The 27,000-nt window shown below is 40.1% G+C and overlaps 1 protein-coding gene across 2 annotated transcripts in view; it reads right to left on the bottom strand.

Moving 5' to 3' along the window:
- The window catches only part of il34 (interleukin 34), a 93,419-nt gene that overhangs the window by 57,172 nt on the left and 9,247 nt on the right, over window positions 1-27,000 (bottom strand). For both annotated transcript variants that reach the window (XM_012867625.3, XM_012867626.3), the window contains exon 2: window positions 16,005-16,242. In XM_012867625.3, coding sequence (XP_012723079.2) covers window positions 16,005-16,044 — 40 coding nt within the window. In that variant the 5' untranslated portion in view covers window positions 16,045-16,242. The remainder of the gene's footprint in view (window positions 1-16,004; window positions 16,243-27,000) is intronic.

Consider the following 27,000-nt stretch of genomic DNA (forward strand, 5'->3'; position numbering starts at 1 on the left):
AACCATATTTATGAAATAAGTGAGAATGCTGAGCTGCAGTTAGCAGGCAGACCATCAGAAGAACCGGGGAGACACCCAGCTGACCCTCCTTCCTGCTGCTCCACCAAACAGCAGCTGCTTTATTTTTGCCCTCCTCACACCATTTTTTACGACTTGTTTATTTTTTATTATCTAATAATTTTTACAGGGAAAAATGTTTTAGGAAACATTAATGTGGTTAAACTACGTATGTCTGATATTTTAGGGATAGAAAAATTCAATCTAGATGATTGAATCTTGTCTGCTCCGAACACTGGACCTTTCTGCTGTCAGAATGCATTCCTTATAATAAAGTTTTACTGCTAACTCGGTTAAAGTGGAAGTTAACCGACGCTAATTGAAGACAAAGAATGCGTGTTGTTGTTGTTTTTTCTGAGAGCGAGGGTCTCTTCTTTAACCCTGAAAGTAAACTTCAGTTACTAAAAAGGTCAAAATGCGGTGACCCGTTTCTGATTCCAGGAGTTTGATCAACCATTTTCAGGCTCCTGCAGAATAACTGTCGAATAAACGTCAGGTGTTTGTTGAAGTTGTAAAAATAAAACAATACTCCCTTTTTAACTTTAAATCCTTTTAAAGTGATGCAGACAAGCCTGAATCTCACTTAAGACTAAATTGATTCATCAAGAGTTTTAGTTTTTCTCTTGAGTCACCAGAATGCGTTTGCTGTATTACCATGACACAGCATTCCTGAGCGGAGGAAGTCCAGGGTCAGGGACCTTTAAACCCCCCAAACAGTTGGAAGTGAAGGTCTCAGAAGAACGTGGGCTACAGGAACTGATTGAAACCTAGCTAAACATGAAGCAGAGACCTTTTCCACACCAATCTGGGACTTTCAACAAAACAGAAACACATTTCAGAAGTATCTCAATCTGAAACTTCCATATTTCCTGTTAGGATTTTATGTGACAACCCAAAAACAAAATAGTGCATAATTGGGAAGTGGAGAGAAAATTATACTTGGTTTTAATTTTCTTTTTTTTACAAATAGCTGGCGGGCCAGAAGCCCCAGAAGGGCTGCGACAGCAGGACTTTTTCACGGTCCAAGGAACCTTTCGGTCATCTATAGTATTAGTTTAACCACACACAAACAACCCAACTGGAACAAACATCAGTCTAACACCATTTCAGATATATTAAGAAAGTTTAGCTTTAAAACACATTGTTAATACTTTACTTTTGAGTTGAAATTCGTCACTCATGGGTCCCTACAGCTGCAGCAGGAACGCCAGGTAGGCTCATCCAGGTAATTCACACCATGCAAAGCCACGATAACAAAGCAAGTAATCCCATTACTCCCGTCAAAGGAGGCTAGTGCTGGAATCAGTCGACGCCTCCCCTCCGTTGTGCTGGTAAGACAAATAAGTAACTAGGAGGGCGGGGCAGGGGGTCTGCCCAATGGGCTCTTGACCAGAAAAGTTTTAGAACAAAGGACAACAGGATTGGGTTTCCAGAGAGCCAGACTGACCTTCTTAAATCAATAACAGGGTCATACACAGAGCTAGAAAACAGCATATTTAGCATTTGGATACAGGACCTCTCTGTACACTGCAAAGACGGAGCTAAAAATAAGTAAAATGTTCTTAAAATTAGTGTATTTTTCCCTGATTTGAGCAGGAAAATAAGATGATCTGCCAATAGAATAAGATTTTTGCATGTAAAACAGGAACAATTCATCTCCATGATCTTATTTCAAGTGCAGTATATCTAATTATCTTATTTTAGGGGTCAACATACTCATTCCATTGGCAGATAATCTTATTTACCTGCTCAAATCTAGGACAAAAACACTAATTTTAAGAACATTTTACTTATTTTTGGATCCGTTTTTGCAGTGTATTCCTCCAACATGCCTTCTATGATCTGAAAAAATGGTAAAAGATGCAAAATTAAAAATCGTTTTTAACCCCAAAATGCTTAATTCTGGCAAATTAAGCAGTGGGCTTAAGTCCCAAAGCTTCATATACTGAGCTGTAAGATTTTAAACCTTATTTCATTCATTAATACATTAATTTTATTCTGGTTATGTTTTCATTACAGTGAATTAGGGGCCAGACAGAAATTATTGGAGGCCCTCTTCAATCTCTTTGGTTTTATTTCTCTTTAGGAGCTCATTTGAAGGTTGTGTTTCATGAAGCAGAGACTTTTCAACCGAATCTGAGACTTTAAACAAAACAGAAACGTGAACGAAAGAAATGCATTTATATCTTAAGCTTCCACACATATTAGGATTTTATGTGACAAACCAAAACAAAATAGTGCATAACTGTGAAGTGGAGAGAAAATTAAGCATGGGTTTAATTTTCTTTTTTAACAAATACAAATCTGAAAAGTGTGGCGTGCATTTGTGTTCGTCCCCCTGAATAATTTTTTAAAACGCCTTTCAAGCACAACACCTGAAGATTTAGGTCTGGACTTTGACTAGGCCATTCTAACATAACTAAGATTGCACTGTTACGGATTATAAGATAAGAGGGTTTGGCTGCGAAAGACGGTCACCAGGGAAACAAACCCAAGGACGTCTCGCATACAACTGCATTGGACAGTTATCTTCCCTGAAGCCAAGCTCTCAGTCTAATGGTGACGCGGATCCTGGAAGACAATGTGGGGTAATCGACCTATCCTGGGCAGGCTTTGTTCATCCATATAGGCTAACGTGACCGAGAGCTGGACACTCTCTGGCAGGGCATTCAAAAGTAGCTGGTCAACGGCGGCAAATCGCCGTCTATAGCAGCTCCTGCCGCCGCCTGCTTTTCCCCGATTATACATCCCAAAAATCACCTTAGCATCTGTCTCCACTGAGAGCAACATCAACGAGTGATAAGGTTCCTTGTTCCAACCGAGATGCTACTTTTCCGATCAAAACACAGCACATATGTTAGCTTTTTATTCTGAAAAACCTATAATATTACATATAATAAAATATAATATTACAGCAGCAAATTATCAAAGTTTTTCAGGGGATGCATTTTGTGTTCCTCTCTAGAATCCTCGCGATTGATATGATATCATGTGTGTGTGATGAGTGCAAGTGAAATTAAACTGAGATAAGAGATTTCGAAAAGAGTGATATGACTGAAATAAATTCAACATGTGAATTCAATTTCAAATTCCAACCCTGTATTTTTATCATAAAAATTCGACTTTGTTCGTGAAGAAATGTTACGATCGTTTTTAGAACAGAACTTTGAATAATAATAATAAGATGAATAGACCTCACCTAATCTGATCTGCTTTATGTGGTGCTAGTAATTCAAATTAAACAACTTTTATGCAAATGGAGATTACCTTACCTTGTTAAAACATGATGATAACATCATGTGAAAAAATAATGTTTTAAGAATAATGATAAAAAAGAAATGTTTTTGAAGAATTGATCCTTCACATTTTTTGCCTTTTATTGAATTTGAAACATGCACTCTGACTCTATTGTTTAAATAATCACCTGTCTTGAAAGCTTCCAAAATATATCAGGGAGACTCTATTTTTCAAAATTCTCCCCTCCGGGGCTCGGGCACCGGCATAAGTGCACCCTCCTACTTGATAGTGTGCGGCCTGCTAGTTTAAAAAAGTTTGACTGCCCTGCTCTGGCATCCGGAAATCTACCCGCCTCCCATTATTGAGTATGAGAGTCCAGTACTGAAGCTGTGAACGTCCCTCTGCCTTTTAGATTAAATACGTTAAAACATAGTTTCTATTTCAGGAGTCTTTTTATTGCTACAGAAGTCTACTAGAGAAACACCACATTATTGGGGCAAAGAACCTGGGGTGACCGAAGCCTGGTCACCCTCAGTGAGTGGATAACTAATAGTTGTCAGATCCCCCCACCTGAGCTGTGGATCTCTGCAGCTCCTGCAGAGTTATGGTTTATTATCTGAATAATGATGCCCGGCCGGTGAGTTTAGGTGGACATCCATGTCTTGGTAGGTCTGCAGACTGAACAGAGCTCTGGGAGACGCTAAAAGCTTGGGAAATGTTGTTACCTAACCCAGCTTCAAACTTCTCCACAGGCTTCATCTCTGACCTATGTGCTGGACTCCCTGGTCTTGTTTTTTTTAATTCTCTTTAACAAACCTCTGAGGCCTTCACAGAACAGCTGGATTCATACCAAGAACATAAATTACAAACTGCTTGCCTCCATTTACTAATCACATGACTTCAACAGGCGATCGGTGGCGCTGGATCTTATTTAATGGTGGTGTGGGTCTCATTAAGGGGGCTGAATAGTGATGCACACCACAGAAATTCAGAGTGATGAGTGGATATTGAGTTGATCTAATCTTCTAAGATATGCACATATTGAGTTATGCCAAACTCTAGAACAACGTCTCAGATCAGGCATGTGGACCTTTGAAAACGGCCAACCTGAAGCTCTGCGGCCTGACTCCGCTCCACCTTGGATCAGCTGGACCTCTGCAGGGATGCACACCGCTGGGCTGTAGGGTTCAGTTTGGAGCTCTGCAGCGCGATCAGCTCATCCGTTCACTAACGCGCTCTGACAAACCTCTGCGACCTTCACAGAGCAGCTGCATTTATACTGAGATTATATTACACACAGGTGGAATCCGTTTACTGATTAGGTGACTTCTGAAAGCTCTGGAGCACATTTCATGTTAAATAATATTTAAAGGGGCTAAATACAAATGTTAGCCTCTTCAAATTTTCTTACAATATTGAAAATTATTCGGGGTTTTTTTCTCTAGGGAGCAGAAGGAGCCCACCACGTCGCTATTTTTCATCGGACATGCAGACAAGAATTCAGTCATGCTGTGAAAACCATCCCTTGATTATGGAGCTCTTCATTTCACCCATAAGGCTTGTATTCACAATGTTTGGTTTAGGAGACATGATATATTAAAAAGACCATTTAATTCCAGTTGTTGCTGCTATTTTTATTTTTTTTTATTTTAGCTTACACAGTAGCTGAAATTAGAATTTCAAGGAATTAATTATCGTTCTTGCCACTGTAATTATGACATAATACTACACACCCAAGCATACTGCGTATTAAATGTGTGTGTAATAGATAGATAGATAGATAGATAGTTAGATAGATAGATAGATAGATAGATAGATAGATAGATAGATAGATAGATAGATAGATAGATAGATAGATAGATAGATAGATAGATAGATAGATAGATAGATAGATAGATAGATAGATAGATAGATAGATAGATAGATAGATAGATAGATAGATAGATAGATAGAAATGAATGAGGAGCGGGAATACACCCTTGAATATTGAAATTGAAAAAGCTCTGACATTATGTTACATGCAATAAATATTATAGTAGATGTTCAAAAATAATAATAAATCTATTGTTAGTTTGGAAAGAAAAGTTTAGAGCTGAAATATGACAGACATGATTTAGAGTTTGGTTGTGCACTTTCTGGACTCTGGGCTGATAACCCAGATATTGATGTATAAACTGGACAAGTGGAGACGAAACATCGCAAACCTGGAGATAAATGTTCACAATCAGCATTTCCTTTGGATTTTTCCAAAATGTTTGGGGAAAGTAAGAAGCAGAAACTCCTGCTAAAAACAGAAGTGAAAAGATCCTGGATTAGCTGCATTTTTGGGCCCAGATAACCTGGATACATTTCACACACTTTGCATTTTATGAGTCATGGTCAAACACTGAAGAAATACACTCAAATTAAACTCAGGCGTCCAGCTGTTTTAGGTTTACTCTCATGTGCAGCACTTCTCTGATCTGCTCGGGCCGCCGTCCATTACATTCCAGGTACTGAACTGTTCTTGGTGTTCAGTGAGGACGCGTAGTTTGATTTTAAGCACCACGTCCACTGAAACGGAGAAGGGTTGTTTCTTTTTATGCAAATCAGCTGTTTCATTGCCTTACCAGAACCACATTATCACATTAGAGCTCCTTGGACATTTACAGAAGCACTGGGATGAAAGTTGAACATCAAATAAGCAACAACAAGGCTTTTTTTATTTATTAGATCAAAAATAATATTAAATAAATTATTCTAAAAACCCTTCAACCATTTCATAGCATTAACCTGCAACCAGGCATTTTAAAAACACTCCCAGCTCAGGCGTTGCTGCACAGACATCTGACTCAAATATATACCACACCGCTGACAGGGGGGGGGGGGGTCAGAGGGGGCTAGCGGTCACCTTTGCAAATCCAGAGTTCAGTCAGGTTCGCTCGCAGGCTGAACACTTCTCCCTGCGTCAGGTTTGCAGGCAGCGAGCGGCGCTGTGCTGGCTGTCATCTGGCAGATGAAAGCTTTACAAAAATAAAACCACAGGTAGCAAAGCATAGAGCAAAGGTGATAAAATCCGTGAAATATTTTACACTTTATAAATCACGGGTAAACCTGCGAGTCCGAAGCGTGACGTGCATTCCTCAAACCGGAGTTTTGCTTTAGAAATGCTGATGGTTATGAAGAAAAGAAATGTGTCCAGACTCCAGTTTAACGGGAAATTATTTTAATTTACATCAGACTAAAGACCCATCGCAAACACATTAATGAGTTCATCCAATGCAGGGAGGTGGAAAAAATTGAAGGGTTTGCAGAAAAGTGTTTGATTTATTGGGAGTTTCCTGGCGTCAACAAGTTTAAAACTGATGTTTAAGTTACTAAAAACTTCCTGTGAAAAGGAATAAGTGACAGCAGCTGAGGGTTTCTCCGAGCCAACTCCGAAAGCGAATGCTGGACATTTAATCTGCGGACTGTCAAACACACAATAGCATCCGGGAAGCTCAGCGCAGAAAAACGATAAGAGTTGCACAAATCGGGGGAGCGCAGCCCGAGCATTTCCTGAACGATTGGCAAACACGAATTCCAAGATCGGACCAGGTGGATATGCACAAATAGAAACTGTTAAAAGACATGAAAAACATGCCAGAGGCTATCACCACATATAGGGAGTGCATGGATGTTTTATATGAGAGAAGAGCTTCCTGCACCGTCAACAATTCACTGGAGGTTACAGCAGACCAGATAAAGACATCCGCCTCTCATCATCAGCCAAAACGACAAAACACTTCCACCAGCAGGGAGGTCGCTTCATGATAGTAGGAGAACAACATCTACAGTAGGGCTGGACGAGAATTTAATAACAATAATATATATCGATCGACAGACTTATATCGATGATAGAAAAAAAGGCTCAGTAAAAAGTTCACTAGAATAACAGTTTTCCTTCCTTATCTATTCTAGTCATACAGGTTAATATTACAGTCATTACGTCCTCCCAACCAATCACGGTGCAGACCCAGAAACCAAGCTCCGCCCCCTTCAAAGAGTTCAGAGACCTTGTTCACTGCAAACACGGAACTAAAAATAAGTAAAATTTTCTTAAAATTTGTGTATCTGTCCTTGATTTGAGCAGGTAAATAAGATGATCTGTCAATAGAATAAGATGTTTGCACTTAAAATAGGAACAATTCATCTCCATCGTCTTATTTCAAGTGCATTATGTCTAATTATCTTAATTTAGGGGTCAAAATACTCATTCCATTGGCAGATTATCTCATTTACCTGCTAAAATCAAGGACAAAAACATTATGTTTAAGAGCATTTTGCTTATTTTTAGATCCGTTTTTCCAGTGTTCTTTTTTCTTTTATAAAAACTTGCAGGTTTGGTAAAAAGTTGGTTGAATAAAGGTTAAGTTTGAATTCAGTGTTTGTGTGTCTGTATCTAAAAATAGGTAATTAAGCAACAGCATAAAATGACCAGGGCTGCACTTAAAATATATGTTTTAAATTGGTTGATAATTATCGATATCAATCAATATGATTTCTATTTTATCAATATGTTGTTTTTTTCTATATCGTCCAGCCCTAACCTACAGTGCTTGGCAAGTATTGAACTTTCTCATATTGTGTGTTTAAAGGTGTTTTATGGGATGGAGCAACTCAAAGGCACAAAGAGATCCACAGCTCATGTGGAAGACTAATGACAGGACAACTATTAATCACTGACTCCATAAATCCAGTGGCAAAAAGAAGGCCATTATTGAAACAAAGACATGAGAAATCCTGAAATCTCGTCACAAGCCTCCAAGGAGAAGATCCGTCCTAAGAGATTGAGTCTGTGATTGCAAGGAAATGTGCTCCATGAATAAATTTGACTTGACTTGAAACTGAAATTTCTGGCCAGCATGCAAATACTGCATGCAGCGGTAAAAATAGCAGCACCCACCATTCCCACGGTGAAACACGGTGATGGCCGCATCCGGCCGTGGGGAAACTTTTAGTCAGGGAAGCTGCTCAGAGTTGAGCACACGAAGGCTCTGGGCTGGATTTCAACCAAAGCTAAACACACAAACGAACACGACATGAACGCAGGAAAACGAAGCGAGTCGAGACAAACTGAGTAATGAACCAATAAAAGACAAGAATCTGACAAGACCGGTAAAAGATCAGGTCCTTTAAACCCTGAAGGACAAGGATTCAGGTCTAACAGACATCAAAGAAGAGGATGACAGGTCAGGAAAATCAGGAAAAACAAAAGAATCAAAGGGGACTGAAAGAAGAAATGGCGATAATTAGAAGAAGAATGAACATGGCCTTAACCACGCGGAGAGCCACCGATTCACTAAATCCTGAAAATCTAAATAATTTAAATATTGTGACTTAAAGCCAACCTAAACAGACCGAAAACAAAACCATGGAAACAAAAGTCACGATATATGTAACCACAGACCATAGCAGGCATAACGGCGGTTTGGACAACTATCACCACAAATATTCAAATCAAATGACCAACGGGGAGCTCGGGGGGGGGAAAGGCTCTTTTGAAATCCACACCTCCACCCTTTTTAAAATATGTTTTTTTTTCTTTCCTTGAACATTGGATCCATGTAAGAAAACAAACTGATCCCACCAAATCTCCCGGGAGGCCCCCGAGATGGATAGACGGATCAGGGCTTCATCTTCAGTCATCGGGGCGTAGCTCTGGGCTGTCACGTCGAGGAAGGAGATACGGATCATGACTGGAAGAATGAGACCCTATAAACAGCCGAATCAGCTTCCTCTGTTTGGTTACCAGGTTCTGCTTTAGAGAAAAAAGGCGAGGAGATCCACCATTAGAGGGCTAGTTTGACAAAGTGATGGCTTTTCTCTGATATTTTAACTTATTTGCTACAAGCCTCGCCGTCTGCTAAAGCCGGGTATATACTGCATGATATTTTCAATCGTTGTACTCAGATGCAGCTCAAACTGTACGACGAAACCTCAGGGTTTAAAAGTCCACAGCTCACCATATCTGGTTCTTACTGTACGGCCCGACGCTCTGATGAGACCTGACTGCTCACACTGTACGTCTAAAAACCACGTCATACTCAGCCCCGTAGAGAGATGGCGCCAACGCCAAATGTCAACAGTAGAAGAAGAAAAAGGCGAAAGTGTCAATGCTCACATGAGACTCACTAGAACGAAACGAGTTGCTCCTCCGTAGTTTGACTCTATGTCACATGTACCGCTTCACTCCACTCCTATGTATTAATTTGAGAAGAAGAAGAAGAAGAATTTCCCTTGTTTGCACATGTGCAGTGTGCGAGGTTGGGGGAAATCGGCTCGTAGCTCTGCTTCATCAGCAGGAGGCGCTCATGATCTCCTCACGATGTCACGATTCGGTTCTGGTAGATGTTGCTATTTTGGTTATGTTGGCTTTCCTGCCTTAGGGTTTATTTCTGTTTCTTGTTTTGTATTGTGTTGGATTCATGTTTAGCCTGTTTACTGTTTTAGTTATCTGGTTTCCTTTATTAGTTTTTATTATAGCTTGTGTTCTGTTCCGTCTTAGCTTTGTTTTCTATATTGGGTTTTGGTCTTTATGGTTATTTTGACTCCGTAGTTGTCCATCTTAGTTTATGTCCCATCAGCCTCTCAGTCACCACTGTGTCACTTCCCTTCCCCTGATTAGCTCCACCCATTCCAGTAATTAGTTTCACTCCATTCACCTGATCACTCCCTTACTTATACCTGCCTCTGCCCCCTGCAATCTGCCACATCATTGTTTGTTTTTGCCAGCATTCCCTGTTCCCTGTATTGTGTTTCTCCTGCCTTATCTGATTGCCTGTTTTTTTTGCCTTGGACTGTTTATTACCATAAGCTTTGTTTTTTGTCCTGCCCTTCATTTTTGCCTGCCTGTCTTGGTTCCTGCTCACATCTGTTTTTGAAAAATAAACCTTTTTAAAAACGTAATCTTTGGTCTGGTTGAATACTGGGTCCTCTGTCTCCGGTTCATGACACACGAGGGCTGACTGAATTTCAAACATGTTTGATTTTCATCCGATCGTATGATTCCTGATCTGGAGGTGGTCCTGAGAGGCTAATCTCCCCTCGTTACCCCCTGTATGCTACAGGATGCAGCTAAAACTCGGCCCGATCCAAAAAATTGTCGCACGACTAAAGAATCGGCCCAAAAAGGGCAAAAACAACAAACAAAAAAACAATTGTACAGTGTATGCCCGGCTTTAGAGGTTCAGACATGCACCGGCTGAGGTCAGCCCACCAAACATTAAGAGTCTGGACCTGGATGAAGGATGCTATCTAGTGTTTTGGTGCAAAGCAAAGATACGAGCAGCAGCACAGGATGTAAACAGAGCAGAGACAACAGATACGTTCCATAAAATCTGATCTGATGCAGACAAGATCTAGACGAGCTACACAACAACTCCACAAAGCAACGTATGCATCTAGATTTAGAGAAAATATCTCACACACGTCGCTCAGGTGAACGCTTCAAGTTGTAAACCACGGCCATTTGGTACCATGAGCCCAGCTACGCGCTCTCACATCACGCGCCAGCCATGATTCGGCCTGACCGACCCGGATAATGTGAAGGATGAAAGGATCTGTGTGTGTGGGGGGGTCTTATTTGTATGTTTATTGTAAAGTAATTATCAGAAAAAGGTTGTGATTTCACAGAAAACTTTAAGGTCTTTGGCAGTGAGACACACTGGGTGAAAGCAGATAAAAATAGCTGTTTTGATGTTTAATTTGTGCATGTGGAAGTAAATATGTAGGTAGTTTGATTCAGAAAATATCCCAATATTTCACACGGTTAGACTTTAGAACAGGGGTGTCCAAACTTTTCGGCTTGAGGGCCGACATTATCAAGTCAGAAATACTCGAGGGCCAAAAAATTAATAAAACAGAAAAAATAACAAAAAAATTAATATACTGTGATTTTTTTTTAACCTGTTCTAAAAAAATAGGATCATTTAAATTAAACAAATTAGTCAGATTTTTATAGTAAAGGGACGTGTAAATCACTGTAGATCCAAAGTTTAAAACAGGTTTGGTTGTTTACTTTATTAGGCTCAGTTAAAAAAATAACAGCATTCTTTCTGGTCTAGCAATATAACAATAGGACTTGGGTATAAAACAAAAAGAAGACGACTTGGATCAGTATTCCTTTTGAAAAGACTTGCTGCATTGAGCTAATTTAAATAAATGAATTCAAGACAGATTTTAGTGCACCAAATTTTGCATTTGAGTTAAAGATGTCGTCCCATTTACTATGAAATTAAGGAAAATGTAAGAAGTCTGGTTATTAATAGATGAATACCTTGGGTTCTTAACCTGTCCTTAATAACTTTTCCCTAATTAAAAATCAAAAATTTCCATCTGTATCAGCCATCTGTGCTGGTCTTTAATGATATGCAGTTGAGGGGCCACACAAAATCAGTCCAGGGGCCCCAAACGGCCCCCGGGCCACACTTTGGACACGCCGGCTCTAGAATGTGACATAGTCGCTCTTAGCTGAACGTGCTGCGGAAAAACTGGAAAGCAATCACCAAACTTGAACTGTGATTCTGTAAAAACCGTACAAGGCATCAAAAACGTTGACCGAGTCAGGTGAAATCCAACTTTCAGTGGAGCTGTTTAAAGTTTGAATTGTGTTTCCGCTGGAAGGTTTAGCTGAGCTGCGCAGCTCCAAACAGGCCAGCAAAGTCTAAGAGGAAATTCTTTGGACTTGTGAAGCTCGTAAACCCTGTAGGATGCATCACCACCACCAAACGTCCTGCACCTCGTTCCCCACTGAGCCGTCCACTTTGTCAGATTCACTGTGTTCCCCCAACAGTGTGGGAACAGATATGATTGAAAGATTTCATTTCCAGTTCAAACGGACGTCCGGTTTAACAATAACAGAGCTGACAGACCCTGTTGTCTTCCAGCTGAGCTGAGAAAGTTCTGGCTGCTTTAAATTAAAAATGCACAGTCAACACACAGTGGTTTGTATTTCTAACCATTTGAGGATTTTGAATTGACTTCCACACATTTCAGCCATTCCCTTTGTGCCTAACCCTGACCACTACATTCTTAACTCTAGTATTTACCTAAACCCAAATCACACCTCTGCTCTAACCTCTAATCCCATCACTCTGAAAATGACGGCCGCCACATTAGAACCAGGCTATGTTCCCTGCAAAGGATTTTGCCCCTAAAAGCCAAGTGATCATATCAGGAGTTTTTCTTTCTTGAATTACCTGATTTGCCCTCATCACTGATGCTGCTGTTTTTCTAAAACGTAAAATTTGGCAGAAGTATTTCCAGCTCGGTTTTGCTGCCTTGCATTTCTGCCGCTGTGTGTCTTGTGCACTTGGGCGACAAAACAAGCATTTGCAGATTCAAAGAGTGAGATGTGAGCTCATTAATGATTAATACCATTCGGTGTGGGAACCTAACAGCAACGTTTGTCTCCTGAATGCTCTTGAAAAGGCGCCTTCATCAGTCAGAGCTCCCCTCAGCTCGTCTCTGCAACATTCACAGCCACTCAAATAATTTGAATTCAAGTGCAGATAAGGTTTAACTGACCCAGGTGTAGCTCTTAAGGCTTTTTCATTCCATTTCATAGAACACGATCACGGATAATCAGCTCGATCTGACTTCGTTATGAGCAACATCTCAAATAAATGCTATGAAACAAGCTAAATAAGCTGAATTTTCAGGTCTGTTTCTATGTCTGCAAACCAGCAGCAGGCTGAAGATTCAGCTGAAGAGCAGCTTCTAAAAAATGTTAAATAAAAAACACACGCAAGACCAAGAGAGTGACATGAAGGCAAGCAAAGAGGATCAGCCTGCAGGGCAACAACAGGAAACTGGTGGCCTAAAGGCTGGAGCGGTATGACCCGCCTTTGGAGCTGTTGAAAAGAATGTGGTGCGTTTATGAAGCAAAGGTTAAACAGAGAGAGAAAACTAAAGATGTCTGTTCTACAGAGAAAAAAAAACCCCAAAGCAGAACAAAAGAGGCCTAAATGACAAAAAAAAAAAATGTTCTGCTTTAATTCTGACAAGGCTGCTATCACACGGAACCACAAGTCAAACCTGTGAACAAGTGTCTAAGCGTAACGTTACTGGCTAGTGGAAGCAGAATAACGCCAATAGACTTAAACGTTACTATTAACTTCTTGTGTGTGAAAATGAATGAAAATAAAGGCTCCAGAGACTGGTTTAGACAGACATGAGAAAACAGTGGTATAGTTAGCTCACCTGGGCCTGCGTTTACTTGGCCCCCTGGAAAGCACACTGCTTAAAGGGAACTCAAAGTAAGTAAAATTGACTTGAAATTTGCGTATTTTTCCTTGATTTGAGCAAGTAAATAAGACTATTTGCCAATGGAATAACATTTTTGCACTTAAAATAAGAACAATTTGTCTCCATCATCTTATTTCAAGTGCAGGATGTCTAATTGTCTTATTTTAGGGGTAAAAACACTCATTCCATTGGCAAATGGTCTTATTTAGCTGTTCAAATCAAGGAAAAAATATACTAATTTTAAGAAAATTATGCTTACTTTTAGTTCCCTTTTTGCAGTGCAGCTTCTCATTTGGTTGTCCTAACACCTCGGCCTGGTTCCTTACCGATAAAAAACGTCTATGCTCACTGTGGTCTCTTTCATTTTCAACAGAGCGAGTTAGCAGGTTGCACATGACAGCACCTGTTATGGTAGCCGTTTGCGCTCCTGTTGAAGCGCCTAGTGGCATCGGCTGCTTTTAAAAAACACAAAGTGGTGACAAGCGCGTTGGTGGCAAGCCATAAAATAGGACGCATAACAAAATCAGAATAACAACAGCAGGAAAGAACCCGACCAGCATTGCAAGCTTATGTACCTAAAGCTTGGTTAATGCTTGACACATCCAGAAGTTACATATGGCCTCTGCAATGTCCAAATTATCCACAACGCGCACCCAGAATTTTTTCTAACGACGTAGACAGTCCCGTGTGGAAAAATATAAACGAGCAGCAGCTTCTACCGGTAGAGATGTGCCATTATGATTCGGCCAATAAAGGCTTTCGTTTGAAAAGCTGCACTGACCGATGTGCTTTGCCGGAAAAATCTAGTTCACATTTGTCATTAGCATAAAAATGGAAAGCAATATTCCAAAAATAAGAATTTTTTGGGAAAATAGCACCAAGTGGAAGCTGAGACAAAAAAGGAGAGGTCCAAGATAAAAGCCCTGTAGTATAACCCCAAAAAGGCCAGTAGAGGAAAACTCACAAGGTGCTAATGTAGGTACCCAAATAGAGAGAAGGCAGCAGTTTCTTAAAATAAAAAGTTTTCTTTTTCAAAATAAAAGATTTGCGTGCAGAAATAACACTTAATACACATTTGATTTTAGATTTTCAACTGACCACTGTGAGTAGTCTACAGGGCCTTGGGGCTAAAAGATTTAGTAAAATGCCAAGGTCTATCAGTTTGTGGTTTATGTCATGTTCAAAACTACAGAAAGCAGTTTGTTCATGTTTATAAGTAGCTCTAAACTAAAAATAGATTGATTTCATATATAAATATTTTTTCAGGCCTTCAGGAAAATGTTTTTGCTCATGTGGAAGTTACTCTAAATGTGTTGGACAGCTAGATTATAATCTACCACATCTTTTTCCAAAGCATAGTTAGTCAAATGCAGCTGATGACATATTTTTTATAACCACTGAAAAATTTGAGTTTTTGCAAGACATTTTTTTTTTTTAAACTGACAAACAAATATTCTGTTTTAGGTAAAAATCTTCATCTGGTTTTGCTCCAACTTTAAAGTTGTTTGTGAACCCAGAGGCTCAGATTTTAAAAGATCTAACTTTAATACATTTTTAACCTAGATACCTATTCTTTATTAATGTCATTTGTCTTTAACAACAAGCCACAAGTAATTTACTGGGATTTTATACATTTATATATAATAAAACTAAACAGTGTTCGTTTATTTGAAATGACTGCCTTCCTTCAGATGAAGAGAGCAAATAACAAACGTAAAATGAGGGACAACTCTCAAACTTCTTGATGCCCAAAAGGCAAAATGAGCTGCCAAAGAAATCCTTGCAACTCCCTCGGTCAGCAATGTCTGTCCACCAACCGGTGTCTAGTCTCCACGGTAACCAGCTGGTGTAGTGTACAATATATTCCCAAATTGAACACCAATATCAAACCCACAACCCCAAACTATCCCATGAACACATAAACAAAGTGTAATTTCAGGACAATTCTGGCTTTTTCCAATAAAAAATAGTAAAATGTAGTCATTGCTGTGGTGCTGATAAGCATGCATGAAGTAAGGTGAATCATAACTGTCCACCAAAAACTTCAGTTTGGCACAGACTCAGGAAATTGAAGCTCTTCTGTCAAAATGGATTGTAAACATGCCCGTCGTCGTCGTCGTCCCCAAAAGTTTTGATAACATGCAGACCACCCATGTAAAAAAAGGTTCTTCCACGATGGTGTGAACTGACTTTATTTTGCAGCAACTTATGCTGCTGCTTCTCAAAAAATGTACCTAAAACCAGATGCAGAGGTTTCAAAACAGACATTTCTGAGCTGCAGGTGGTAAACTGAACACAAGCGCTCCCCCTCAGCACGATAATCCATCACACAAGCTTCAGTTATTATTGACACGCTTCATAGAGCTTTCCTGCTGTCAGCAGATTATGCTCAGATGGCGATTCGGCACAAAAACGCCAGCAGCAACGAGCCACGTGTCTCTTACCCAAAAGGCCCCCCAGGAAGCACAGTGACGGTTGGACCATGCTGTTTGGCGTTCCACGGTGCTTTAAACACAGCACGGCGCGTTGGTGCAGATGTGCGCACGCGACACAGATGTCTGCAGCTCTCCGGTGTGCAGATGGACGCACATGGGCCGCCCTGCCTCAGGTCTTCATGGCACCGGTGAGCCTCTCTCAGACAGACTGAGACAGCTCACAGGTCCAAACGCTGCAGCCGACCGTCTGAAAGACAACGGAGAAAAGAGCCATGAGAAAAAATTATAGCAAATATCAACACTGTGGGCGTACCGGTTTAAGCACGTTGTCATGCTGCAGCGCTGGATAAGCAGAGAGAACAAAATCGGACAGAATTAGTCGCAACTAAAGCTAATTAGAACAACTTGTTGACACCAGATATCAAACGTGTAACACCTACACAGATTTGAGATTGTAAAAATTACTTTTTCCACTTAATGGTGACCTTAAATTCATGTACAATTCAACCTTAAAAAGTACTAAACAGTGCATTTTGCTTTGTCTACAGGGTCTTTTGGCTGTGAAGTCCCTCAGAGGTCTATACCAGGACCCCGTCTTTTCTCTCTGCATCTCCTCACCTTTTGATCCACTTTCATTTTAGTTCTTATGCTGATGAGTGTCAAGTTAACCATGATGTTCACTCTTTTCATCTTTTGATGGAATACCTCAATGAAATCAAAGCTTAGATGGCCCTGACTATTGGGGGCTTCGTTCCAGCCAAGTCGCCTGTGTGACGCCCACCAGGTGAATATAAGCTTCTTTGACTCCATATTTCAGATCCACTTCCATCAATCTGGGAGTGAAATTAGAGAGTGACCTAAGATTTGATACACAACAATCTTTTTTCCAGCTGCGACAAATTGTCAGAAATCAAGATGATTTTGTCCAGGCAGGAATTTAAACAGATCGTTCACGCCTTAATTAGCGCAGACCTTGATTATTGCAACATGCTGCATTTCGGGGTGAGAACAAGCTGTTCCTGTGCTGGCCATTGGACCCCTGTGTGGTTCAGGATTGATTTTTTGTTTTGTTTTTTATTATCTTGATGGCTCTTGGGCTTGCTTCACCAATCCTCTCCTTTACAGCCTCTAAGGTCAGCTGGCCACCTCCTCTTGGTTGTTCCAAAGGCAAAGCTGAAGCTCAGAGGGGAATCAGGTTTTTGTTGCCCCTAACTTATGCAACGGGTCGCCTCTATTTGTTAGGAAGGCCCCTACACCATCTTCTTTTAAATATGCGTTGAAAACTAATCTTTTTCTCTGGCATTTAAACAGCACACTGCAAAAATGGAACTAAAAATAAGTTACATTTTCTTAAAATTAGTGTATCTGTCCTTGATTTGAGCAGGTAAATAAGATGATCTGCCAATAGAATAAGATTTTTGCACTTAAAATATGAACAATTCATACATCAGGATGTCTAATTATCTTAATTTAGGGGTCAAAATACTCATTCCATTGGCAAATGATCATATTTACCTTTAAAAACCATTATGTTTAAGAACATTTTGCTTATTTTTAGATCAATTTTGCAGTGCATGAGTCATTTTCGTAAGAGGGCCTTTGATATTCACAAAAATAAAAAAACTAAATATATATTCATCTATATATTCATCATTATACGGCCAGGGGTGATCGTCCCTTACCCTTAAGAAAGGTGGTTGGAAAGACAGCCTCTGACTGCTTGTAATGAGGCTTTGAACCGGGTTGTGGAAGGTGGACCAGAACTTTAACCTTTAGGAACAGCTGGGGGGGGGGGGGTCATGGGAGTTTGGTTGTCCACTTCACATGTGTTTTTTGGATCTTGAGAAGGCTTTTAAGTCAAGATTAAAAACATATTTGTTCAGGATTGCCTTTGACTGCTTTTAAAATCATTAATATTTGCTTTTACCTTCCATTTTCCCATGTTTTTTTGTTTTGTTACAATGTCTCTACATTTTATTCCAACTTGCTTTTATTCTATTTTTTATTTTCCCATCGTGTAAAGCACTTTGCGTCATCCTTGTACTGGAATGTGCTATACAGATACATTTGTCTTTCCTTGCCTTATGACCATGACCCTCCAAGCCGTTTTATAGAGGCGGTGCTACGGAGATACAGGGTGCTGGGGATGCTTGTAGGAGCTAATCTTTGTAAACCCAAAGCAAGAGCTGTGCATGCATTCTTGGCATTTAGTTGAGCTCGTATCCAATGCAGGTTGGACTCCACCAGGACCAGGACCGGGGCTGTAAACTTGCCTTTTTGCACTCTTCACCTTTTGCACTTAGATTATTTTGTTCCTTTGTAACCTGCGTGTAAAATAGGGCCTTAACTAAAAGATGCAGTTGAGTAATTGGACAACTAAACTTCATTTTAAGTTCTTTAGATCCATAACAGTTGGAGCCGGTGAATTAAAGAACATGAATACAGAAATCAAAAGACAGTTCAACAAAATATTGGTGCACGGTTACGCAGCCAGGCTACTGAAACTCTTTGTTATGCCGCCAAAAAGATTTTATTGCTTTTCAGTCAACTGTGTGGGAAAAATGTCGACTCAAACACTGAAAATATTTGGATGCACTGGAGACGTTTTCTACGTGGTACAATGGAGGAGGCTCCACCATGATCTTTGAGCTCCGTGTGCAGGGTGTCAGACTGGAGGCAGCTATGCTTTGTGGAGATGTTGCAGAAGGGTTTCTCCTCTCGTGATGACTGGGTTTCAGACACACGTCTGACGGAGGACTCTGAGATAACATTCCTCTTTTGGACCATCCTGCATGATCTGAATTCCACTGAAAACAGCCATGGATGGTTCAAAGGGATGCTTATGAAACGATGTTGGTTCCTGACCGTGGAGGCTCCGTGTGAAGCCCTTTTCTCCACTAGAAACTTCCAGCAGCTTATGGGGAAGCTTGTGTCTAACCGTAATGAACTATGGATGGATCAGTAGGAGCAGTCACCTTTTCACACTTTTAGGTCTGTTTATATTTTCTTTTTTGGTCCATGATCTTAACCTTTTGGATCAGAAAACCAAGAGCCGGTACGAGTTTGACGTCTTTGATAACTTGTCTATTTTCTCTCCTGCTCTTATTTCTTCTTTTTGCATTTTGAAGCTCAAATACAATCCAGCAGAAGAAAAGAAATTTTCTTCACTTTTATCCTACAGGAGGAAAAAAAATGTTTTGCAGGTGCTTTGGTGGAGGCAGCAGTTTTCAATCCAGTCGAAAATAAAGGAATAACAACACATCCCCATTCAAAATGCATGTTCCTGATCTTTGTCTGATTTTCACCAAACTAGGTTTTGTTTGATGCATTTAATGATTGAACAAATTGTGGACTTGTTTTTTTGTTTTGTTGAATTTAATGAACAGTGGGAGGCATGAGCCTATGAAGCAAAACTTTAAAGGTTCTGATCTCTAAAGATTTGCCAGGTGCCAGAGCTGCACAACATATCGCAAAAATACTCTGCCATCACAGTTTCATTGCATGCATTCATGACACAAATATCAGAAAGGACTGCTATTACATTCCAGTTGTTGGAAATTAAAACTTTGCAAGTTAATAATCTATATTAAGGCTGTGGGATGGAGAATTCCTGCAGTACACCTGACACAGATGACTGTGTTTAATGAGGCCAAAGGATCACAGAGAGAGCGGGGAGGATTAACAGATGAGTAAAAAAAAAGGAGTAAGGAAAATGTGGATTCATTACAAGTGATATTGTCATCACAAAATTTCACAAGAACGTTGCCGTTGCATGGTTTTTCCTGCTAGTCCAGCCCCAGATTGGTGCATCTCAGATTTTAACTACTCTATGAATTATAGTGCCCAAGCTTAGAGTCATGGCTGCACTACTAACACCTGGAAATTGGATTCTGCCAGTGCAAAATAGCTTTGTGCACCCAAAATACTTGACCGGTGAGATTAAAGCTGCTGCCGAGAATTTACCAAAAGAGACAGAAGCCGGATGGCGGATAAATTCAGGAGTGAAGAACGACGAACAGTCAGCTCAGACTCACAAGAATCCAGGAGAGCTGACAGGACCGGACGCAGACCCAAAACATTTTGGAAAACCAATCCAGGAGCTTTCCAGGAATCCAGTTTCATCGCATTCAAACAGAACCTTATTTCGTGGAGACAAAGAGACGTGGAGGTAACACACATGTTGCTTCGGTAAAAAGAAAAGACTGTGGAAGTTATGCAGATTTTATAAAACTGCAAAGAAAAAAAGGAAATCTCTGTTAAGCTGAAACTCAAACCTTTCTTCCGATTTATCTTTTTTCACCATCAAATCAAAGCCAAAACATATCTCTATTATACAGCTGTAACTTGATCATGTTTTGGTGACTCAGAAACTCGCCCTCTTTCAGACTTTATGAGTCCAGCCAAGACTGTTTTGACAGAGAGACTTGAAAACAGATTTCCAGCAGCGTAAATGGCTGAATATTCTGGCCGGCAGCGGGAAGCCAACCGGGAGGAGAGTTCGCACGGCTGAGAAATATTCAAAAACTGCAAAAACCATCCAGGATGAGCAGAACCGCAGTGGGAATGCTGCAGTTTCTGATAGAAAGTTAGTCAGAGAAAGCCTCCTCTGTCTTATGTCTAACAGTTTTCTGCTCATATGGTTCAACTGATCACAGCGGTGAGGGTTTGAAACATGAGGTCTGACAGAAATCGCAGAGTCAGTTAACCCAAAGGAATACAACTATATCGGCAAAAGTGGGCATTCTACGATGGTGCATGGGTAGTGATGTAGGAAAGCCTGACCTGGGTTTGATTATGGACTGCATGTCTTCCCTCCTCTCTCAAACCCCCTTTTCTGTTTCTGCCTACTTTGACAAATGAGCCACTAGTGTCACACACAAAAAAAAGAAACAGAAAAATATTTTTTTAAGAACTATATTGCCAAAAGTATTTATTCCCCTACTTCAGGGACCGCCTGTTCCTAATCTACAGGGTTTAATATGATGTTAGTCCACCCTTTGCAATTATAGCAGTGTCAGCTTTTGACCGGCGGAGGCTCCACTTTAAATATAGAGGCAGGACCATAAATAACGTTTGAGATGGTTTTATTTAAGAACTTGCACCAATATCCACACTGAACAACAACAACGTCTGCCTTTTATGGCAGTGCACCTTGAGCGTCTTGCTAGAAGGACCCAATAAAGGGGATGATCATATATATATATATATATATATATATATATATATATATATATATATATATATATATATATATATATATATATATATATATATATAACCGGGAAGTACACATAACATCATCTGCCTACTCCGATTCCTTTTGTATTTTTTATTCTTATTTTTTTCTCATTTTCTTTTTGATCCACTGTATATAGGAAGATACACTGGATATAACTGATGCACCCTTTCCTAATCCTGACTACTGACTGACTATTGAGCCGATGCGACAAGTGAATTTCTCCAATGTGAGATCAATAAAGACTATCTTATCTTATCAGAAAATAGAAAATAAACAATACTTACAGAAAACTAACACCCAACACAAAAAATTAAACCTAATAATCGCTTTGGGCTCTGGCGGAAGAGGAACGGACCATCTCCAAACTGTTCCCACAAAGTTGGGGGCATGCAGCTGGTTCAAAACCTCCTTGTCTGCTGAAGCATTCAGTCAATTTCACTGGACCGGAAGGGCCAAGCCCGGCTCCCCGAAAAACAACCCACTACCAGAACCCCCCCCCCCCCCCCCCCCCCCCCTTTTCACCAAACTTTACTCTTGGCACAATACGGTCAGGAGGGTACCGTTCCCCTGACAGCCGCCAAACCCAGACTCGTCCATCAGATCACCAGATGGAGAGACCCGATTCGTTGCTCCAGTGAACGCTCCTCCACGGCTCTGGAGTCCAGTGACGCCGTGCTTTACACCACTGCATCCGACGTTTTAGACTTAGACAACTTTATTTGTCATTTTGTATGGACAGAGTGCGTACAGAGCGAAATTTCGTTGCATACAGCTTGTAAATTGCAGCAAAATTTAAATTACAGTATAAGGTGCAGCAGTGATTTAAAAATAAACAATTTAAATGTAAACAATGCAGGAGAAAGCCACAGTGTACAGGAGAGTATTTTTAAAAACTATTTGTATGTTCAGAATTTGATTGTGCAAAGGGCATTTGTGCAAGAATGTATTTAAAAACTGAGAGTTCGGCAGCATTTGTAATGCTGGATGGAGATGCAATGATGCAAAATGTGCAAATACGCGAATGTTGTGCAGAGTTTATGGGTTATAGTTCAGCAGTTCAACAGCAGTTTTGCTTTGTACTTTATGTATGGCTTGGATGCAACTGTTCGGCCATGGAAGCCCGTTCCATGAAGCTCTCTGATATTGAGCTAATCTGAAGGCCACATGACGTCTGGAGGTGTTTAGTGATCGACTCTGTAGAAAGTTGGCAACCTCTGCACAGCGTGCTTCTCCGTAGGCCCCCTGCTCTGTCATTTCACGCGGCTGAGTCGCTGTCTTTCCCAATCACTTCTGCTTTGTTATAAAACCACTGACAGTTTGACTGGGGAATATTAAGGAGGGAGGAAATTTCACGACTGGACTTGTTGCACAGGTGGCATCCTGTCACAGAACCACGCTGGAGTCCACGGAACGACCCGTTCTTTCACAAATATTTTTAGAAAGAGTCTGGATGCCTAGGGGCTTGAATTTATACACCTTTGGCCATGATGTGGTTGGAACACCTGATTTCAATCATTTGGATGGTTAAGCGAATACTTTCTGCAACATAGTGAAATGATTTTCACTCATCTACACCCTACCTGACACATCTGGAGACTCTTTAAAAATCTGTTGGTTTTCATCACAAAATTTTACAACCCTTAAAAAATAAAAATAAAAACCTAAAAAAGGTTTTCCGATGATTTAAAGACCCCCAAAAATTTGATTTGTGCCGGGCAGCAGAAGCAAAAGTCTGAACAGCATTTATTCCACTCAAAAGTAAGTGAAGTGGTCAATTGTTTAAAGTGTTTTACCATCAATCTGTGCAAAAAAACAAAGAAGAGATAAAAAAAATATTTGTGTAACAGACCTCCCGGAGGTGGATTTCGAAGGTTCGGAGGTCAAGCCCTGGTTTGTTTAACAGTGGGATTACCCTGCTAAAGTCTTAAAGCCAGGCGGAGGGTGCAGGAATGACTGCAGGGCTGCCGCTTTTCTCTGTCTGAAAACAGAATAAGAATGTATTTTTTTCATGAAGACCGGTACTTTGCATTACATTTTTCTCCTGCCAGGTTTTGCAGCCCTTCCTTCATCTCATGAATTAAGAAACAAAAGGTCATATAAACTTGTGTTCATCCATTTTTCTCTGAAAGTCTAAAACTAAAAACAGCAGATCGGAATCTGTGGCTATTTTTTTATTTCACAATGTGGGGTTCAGCATCTTTCCTCAGATCTACGGGATTTCAAATGCGGTAGAAGCTGGAATCAAACTCACAACTTTCAGCAAGACAGAAAATCCCCACTGCGCCACAGCTGGCTTAATATTTCACACCCATGTTTGTATGTGAAAACGGTCTATATGATTCTAAAAATAAAAACATGTTTTTCTTGTGTGTTTTGCTTTATTGTGACACAAACAAAACACACTGATATTTTTTATAATGCAGACTCTTTCTGAATAACTCTTTAATTCATTGATGGTTGGCTCTGAGTGAGTTAGACTGAACAGTTTTAACCCGTAAAGAAAATTTCACATCACAAGATCTGCTTTGAGACACGACCTTCAAGAGTAATCAAGAATACAAATGTCTTTAATTTGCAGTACTGTGCAGTAAGAGAAGATTTCACTTATCGCTTGCTGTTACATCGGCAAATCTGCATCATGCCACGCCCAACTGCTTCGCTGTAATTCCCTAAAATGTTGGGACCTTATAACCTGATCCCTGACAAAAATCAGAAAACACTGACAGACTGATGCGTGGAGCCAGCATCAGTGACTTGCTCTACATGGAGGACATCGATAATCACCTGAGGCAAATTTTCCACCGATCCAGATGCACAATAGTGACACTGGACAATATAGAAAAAATACATATTGATAAAATAGAAATATTGATCATATGGATAATTATCAAATCATTCAAAACATGAGTGCAGCCTTAGTCATTTTATACTGTTTTATGCTTAATGACCTGTTTAGATAAAGAACACACAAACACTGAATTAAAACTCAATCATTTATTAAACCAACTTTTTAACCTTAAATGCAAGTACATCAGAATTACAGGAGGATTTATTCCAGATCTCAAAAGGACAAAAAGAGGACTCCCCTTTAACTTCCACAGAGAACCAAACACCGTCATCTCCACGGACACCGGTCTAGACTGCACCCACCTCCCCTTTTTCTCCACAAAGCCCAGATGTTCCTTTCTGGAATTTTCTCATAACATGAACAGAGTTTTTAAGATTGGTCTACAGTTGACATCCTCTCCACATAGCCATTCTGACAACCCCAGCTCTGTGGATAAACCAGCATCTTCCAAAGGCCGCAGAGCCCCAGACCCTCCTCCTCTACGTATCACGTAACATGCCTGTGCTCAGGACCTTCAGATAACTTCTCTGTGATACACGCTGGGCCTTAGCAGCAAGTTTATCAGACATGACAGTTTCCAGCATCAACTTGGGCCTTTTGTTGGAGATTACGGAATATATGTGATGATACGTGGCAGAAATAAGAAAAACAAAAGGTTAACAAACAGGAATAAACACTCATACTTAAAAGTCATAAACTGTCAGATGCAACCTGTCACAGAGACATCATCAACCACTAAGTCATATAAACTGGCTTTATTAAACATTAGATCTCTGTCAGGAAAATCCATTTTAATTAATGACTTCATTATCGACAATAATCGTGATTATTGTTTTTAACATGAACATGGTTACATGAATCTAATGAAGCAGCTATTCTGCTGGAGTTGACTCCTGCAAACTACAATTTTCTTTGTGAGAGCAGACAGCAAAGGAAAGGTGGAGGAGTAGCAACATTGTTTAATGATGCACTAAAGTGTAAAAAGGTGTTTTTGGGAAAATTCGACTCATTTGGCTCTCCAGGTAAAGAGCCCGGTACGAACTATGTCTCTGAAAGTTTACAGGCCTCCTAAGTCCACATCAAACTTTTTTAATGATCTTAATGACCTCCTATCTGAGATATGCTTTGATTATGACTGTTTAATTATTGTGGGAGACTTCAACTTTCACGTTGACAACCCTGAAGACAGAAGTGCAAAAGAAGTGTGTGACACACTTAGAAACTTTGGTTTAACTCAACATGTTAAACAGCCAACACACAAACAGGGACATATTTTAGACTTGATCATCACTAAAGGTCTAAACATTTCACAGGTCAATGTAACTGATCTTGCCCTATCTGATCATTTTTCTGTTACCTTTGAAAGCATCATTTCCAGCGACTCATTTAGCCAAAGGGACATTATAAGAAAACGCACCTTTAAGGACAATGCCGCGGAAACTTTTATTGAAGCTTACTCTGCTACTTCAACCTTGGGCTGCAACTCAGTAGATGAGCTAGTAGATAACTTTCAGTCTAAAGTCTCAGACATCATTAACTGCATTGTTCAAGTTAAAGTCAAGGTTGTTGCCAGGAAGAATAAATCTCCTTGGAGAAATGCTCCAACAGTTGGAAGTGAAAAAAGGGAGTGCCGAAAAGCTGAACGCAGGTGGAGAAAGACTAACCTCCAGGTTCACTATGACATCTATAAAGAAAGACTTTACAGATATAACTTACAACTGAAAATCCAAGAGAATCTTTCTTCTCTGAGATCATTAAGAAAAACATTAATAATGCTCGTGCCTTATTTGCCACGGTTGACAGGTTAACAAACCCTAGAAGAAGTTAGCAATGAATTTGCTAACTTCTTTACTGAGAAAATCGTAAAGTTTAGAGGTTGAGTTTAAACATCCATATCAGAACCAAAGCTGTCTCCAACTAGAACTTATCTTGACAAAATGTTAAATTTTCAATTCAATTCAGCCAAATAAACTACAAAAGCTTAAAGGAGATCATTCAGCAGTTAAATTCCTCCTCCTGCTGCCTTGATGTTCTACCCACAGCTTTAAGAAAGTTTTGCCTGTCATAGCGTCTGATTTGACTCAGATAATAAACACGTCCCTCCTGTCAGGTGTTTTCCCCCAGTCCCTAAAAACAGCAATTATCAAACCACTGCTGAAAAAGAATAATTTAGACAAACTTCTACTCCAGAACTACAGGCCCATCTCAAATCTCCCCTTTATCAGTAAGATCATTGAAAAAGCTGTATTTCAACAATTAAACACCTTCTTAACTACGACCAGCCGCTTTGACGTTTTCCAGTCAGGTTTCCGCGCTCACCACAGTACAGAGACGGCCCTTATCAAGGTGTTTAATGACATCCATATAAATGCAGACTGTGGAAGAACCACCGTGTTGGTACTATTGGACCTCAGTGCAGCATTGATACTGTTGATCACTCCATTCTGTTAGAACGTCTAGAAAACTGGGTCTGAATTTCTGGTACAGCACTCAACTGGTTTAAATCCTACTTAAAGGACTTTTTGTGTGAGTAGGTAACTTTACATCAGAGATGACAAAAATCACATGTGGGGTTCCCCAAGGGTCCATCCTGGGTCCCCTCCTATTCAATATCTACATGCTCCCTCTAGCTCAGATCATAAAAAATAACAACATCAGCTACCATAACTATGCAGACGACACACTGCTTTACATCACCATGTCACCAGGTGACTATAAACCCGTTCAAGCTCTGAGTAAATGCCTAGAAGAAATCAATACGTGGATGTGCCAAAATTTTCTTCAATTGAATAAAAACAAAACAGAAGTAATAATTTTTGGACCAATAGAGGAGAGATCAAAAGTTAGCACACAGCTTCAGTCACCTCAGCTAAAAACCACTGATCAGACCCGAAACCTGGGTGTAGTGATGGACTCAG

This window comes from Fundulus heteroclitus, chromosome 2 (assembly GCF_011125445.2).
Source record: "Fundulus heteroclitus isolate FHET01 chromosome 2, MU-UCD_Fhet_4.1, whole genome shotgun sequence".
NCBI classification, from domain to species: Eukaryota; Metazoa; Chordata; class Actinopteri; order Cyprinodontiformes; family Fundulidae; genus Fundulus; species Fundulus heteroclitus.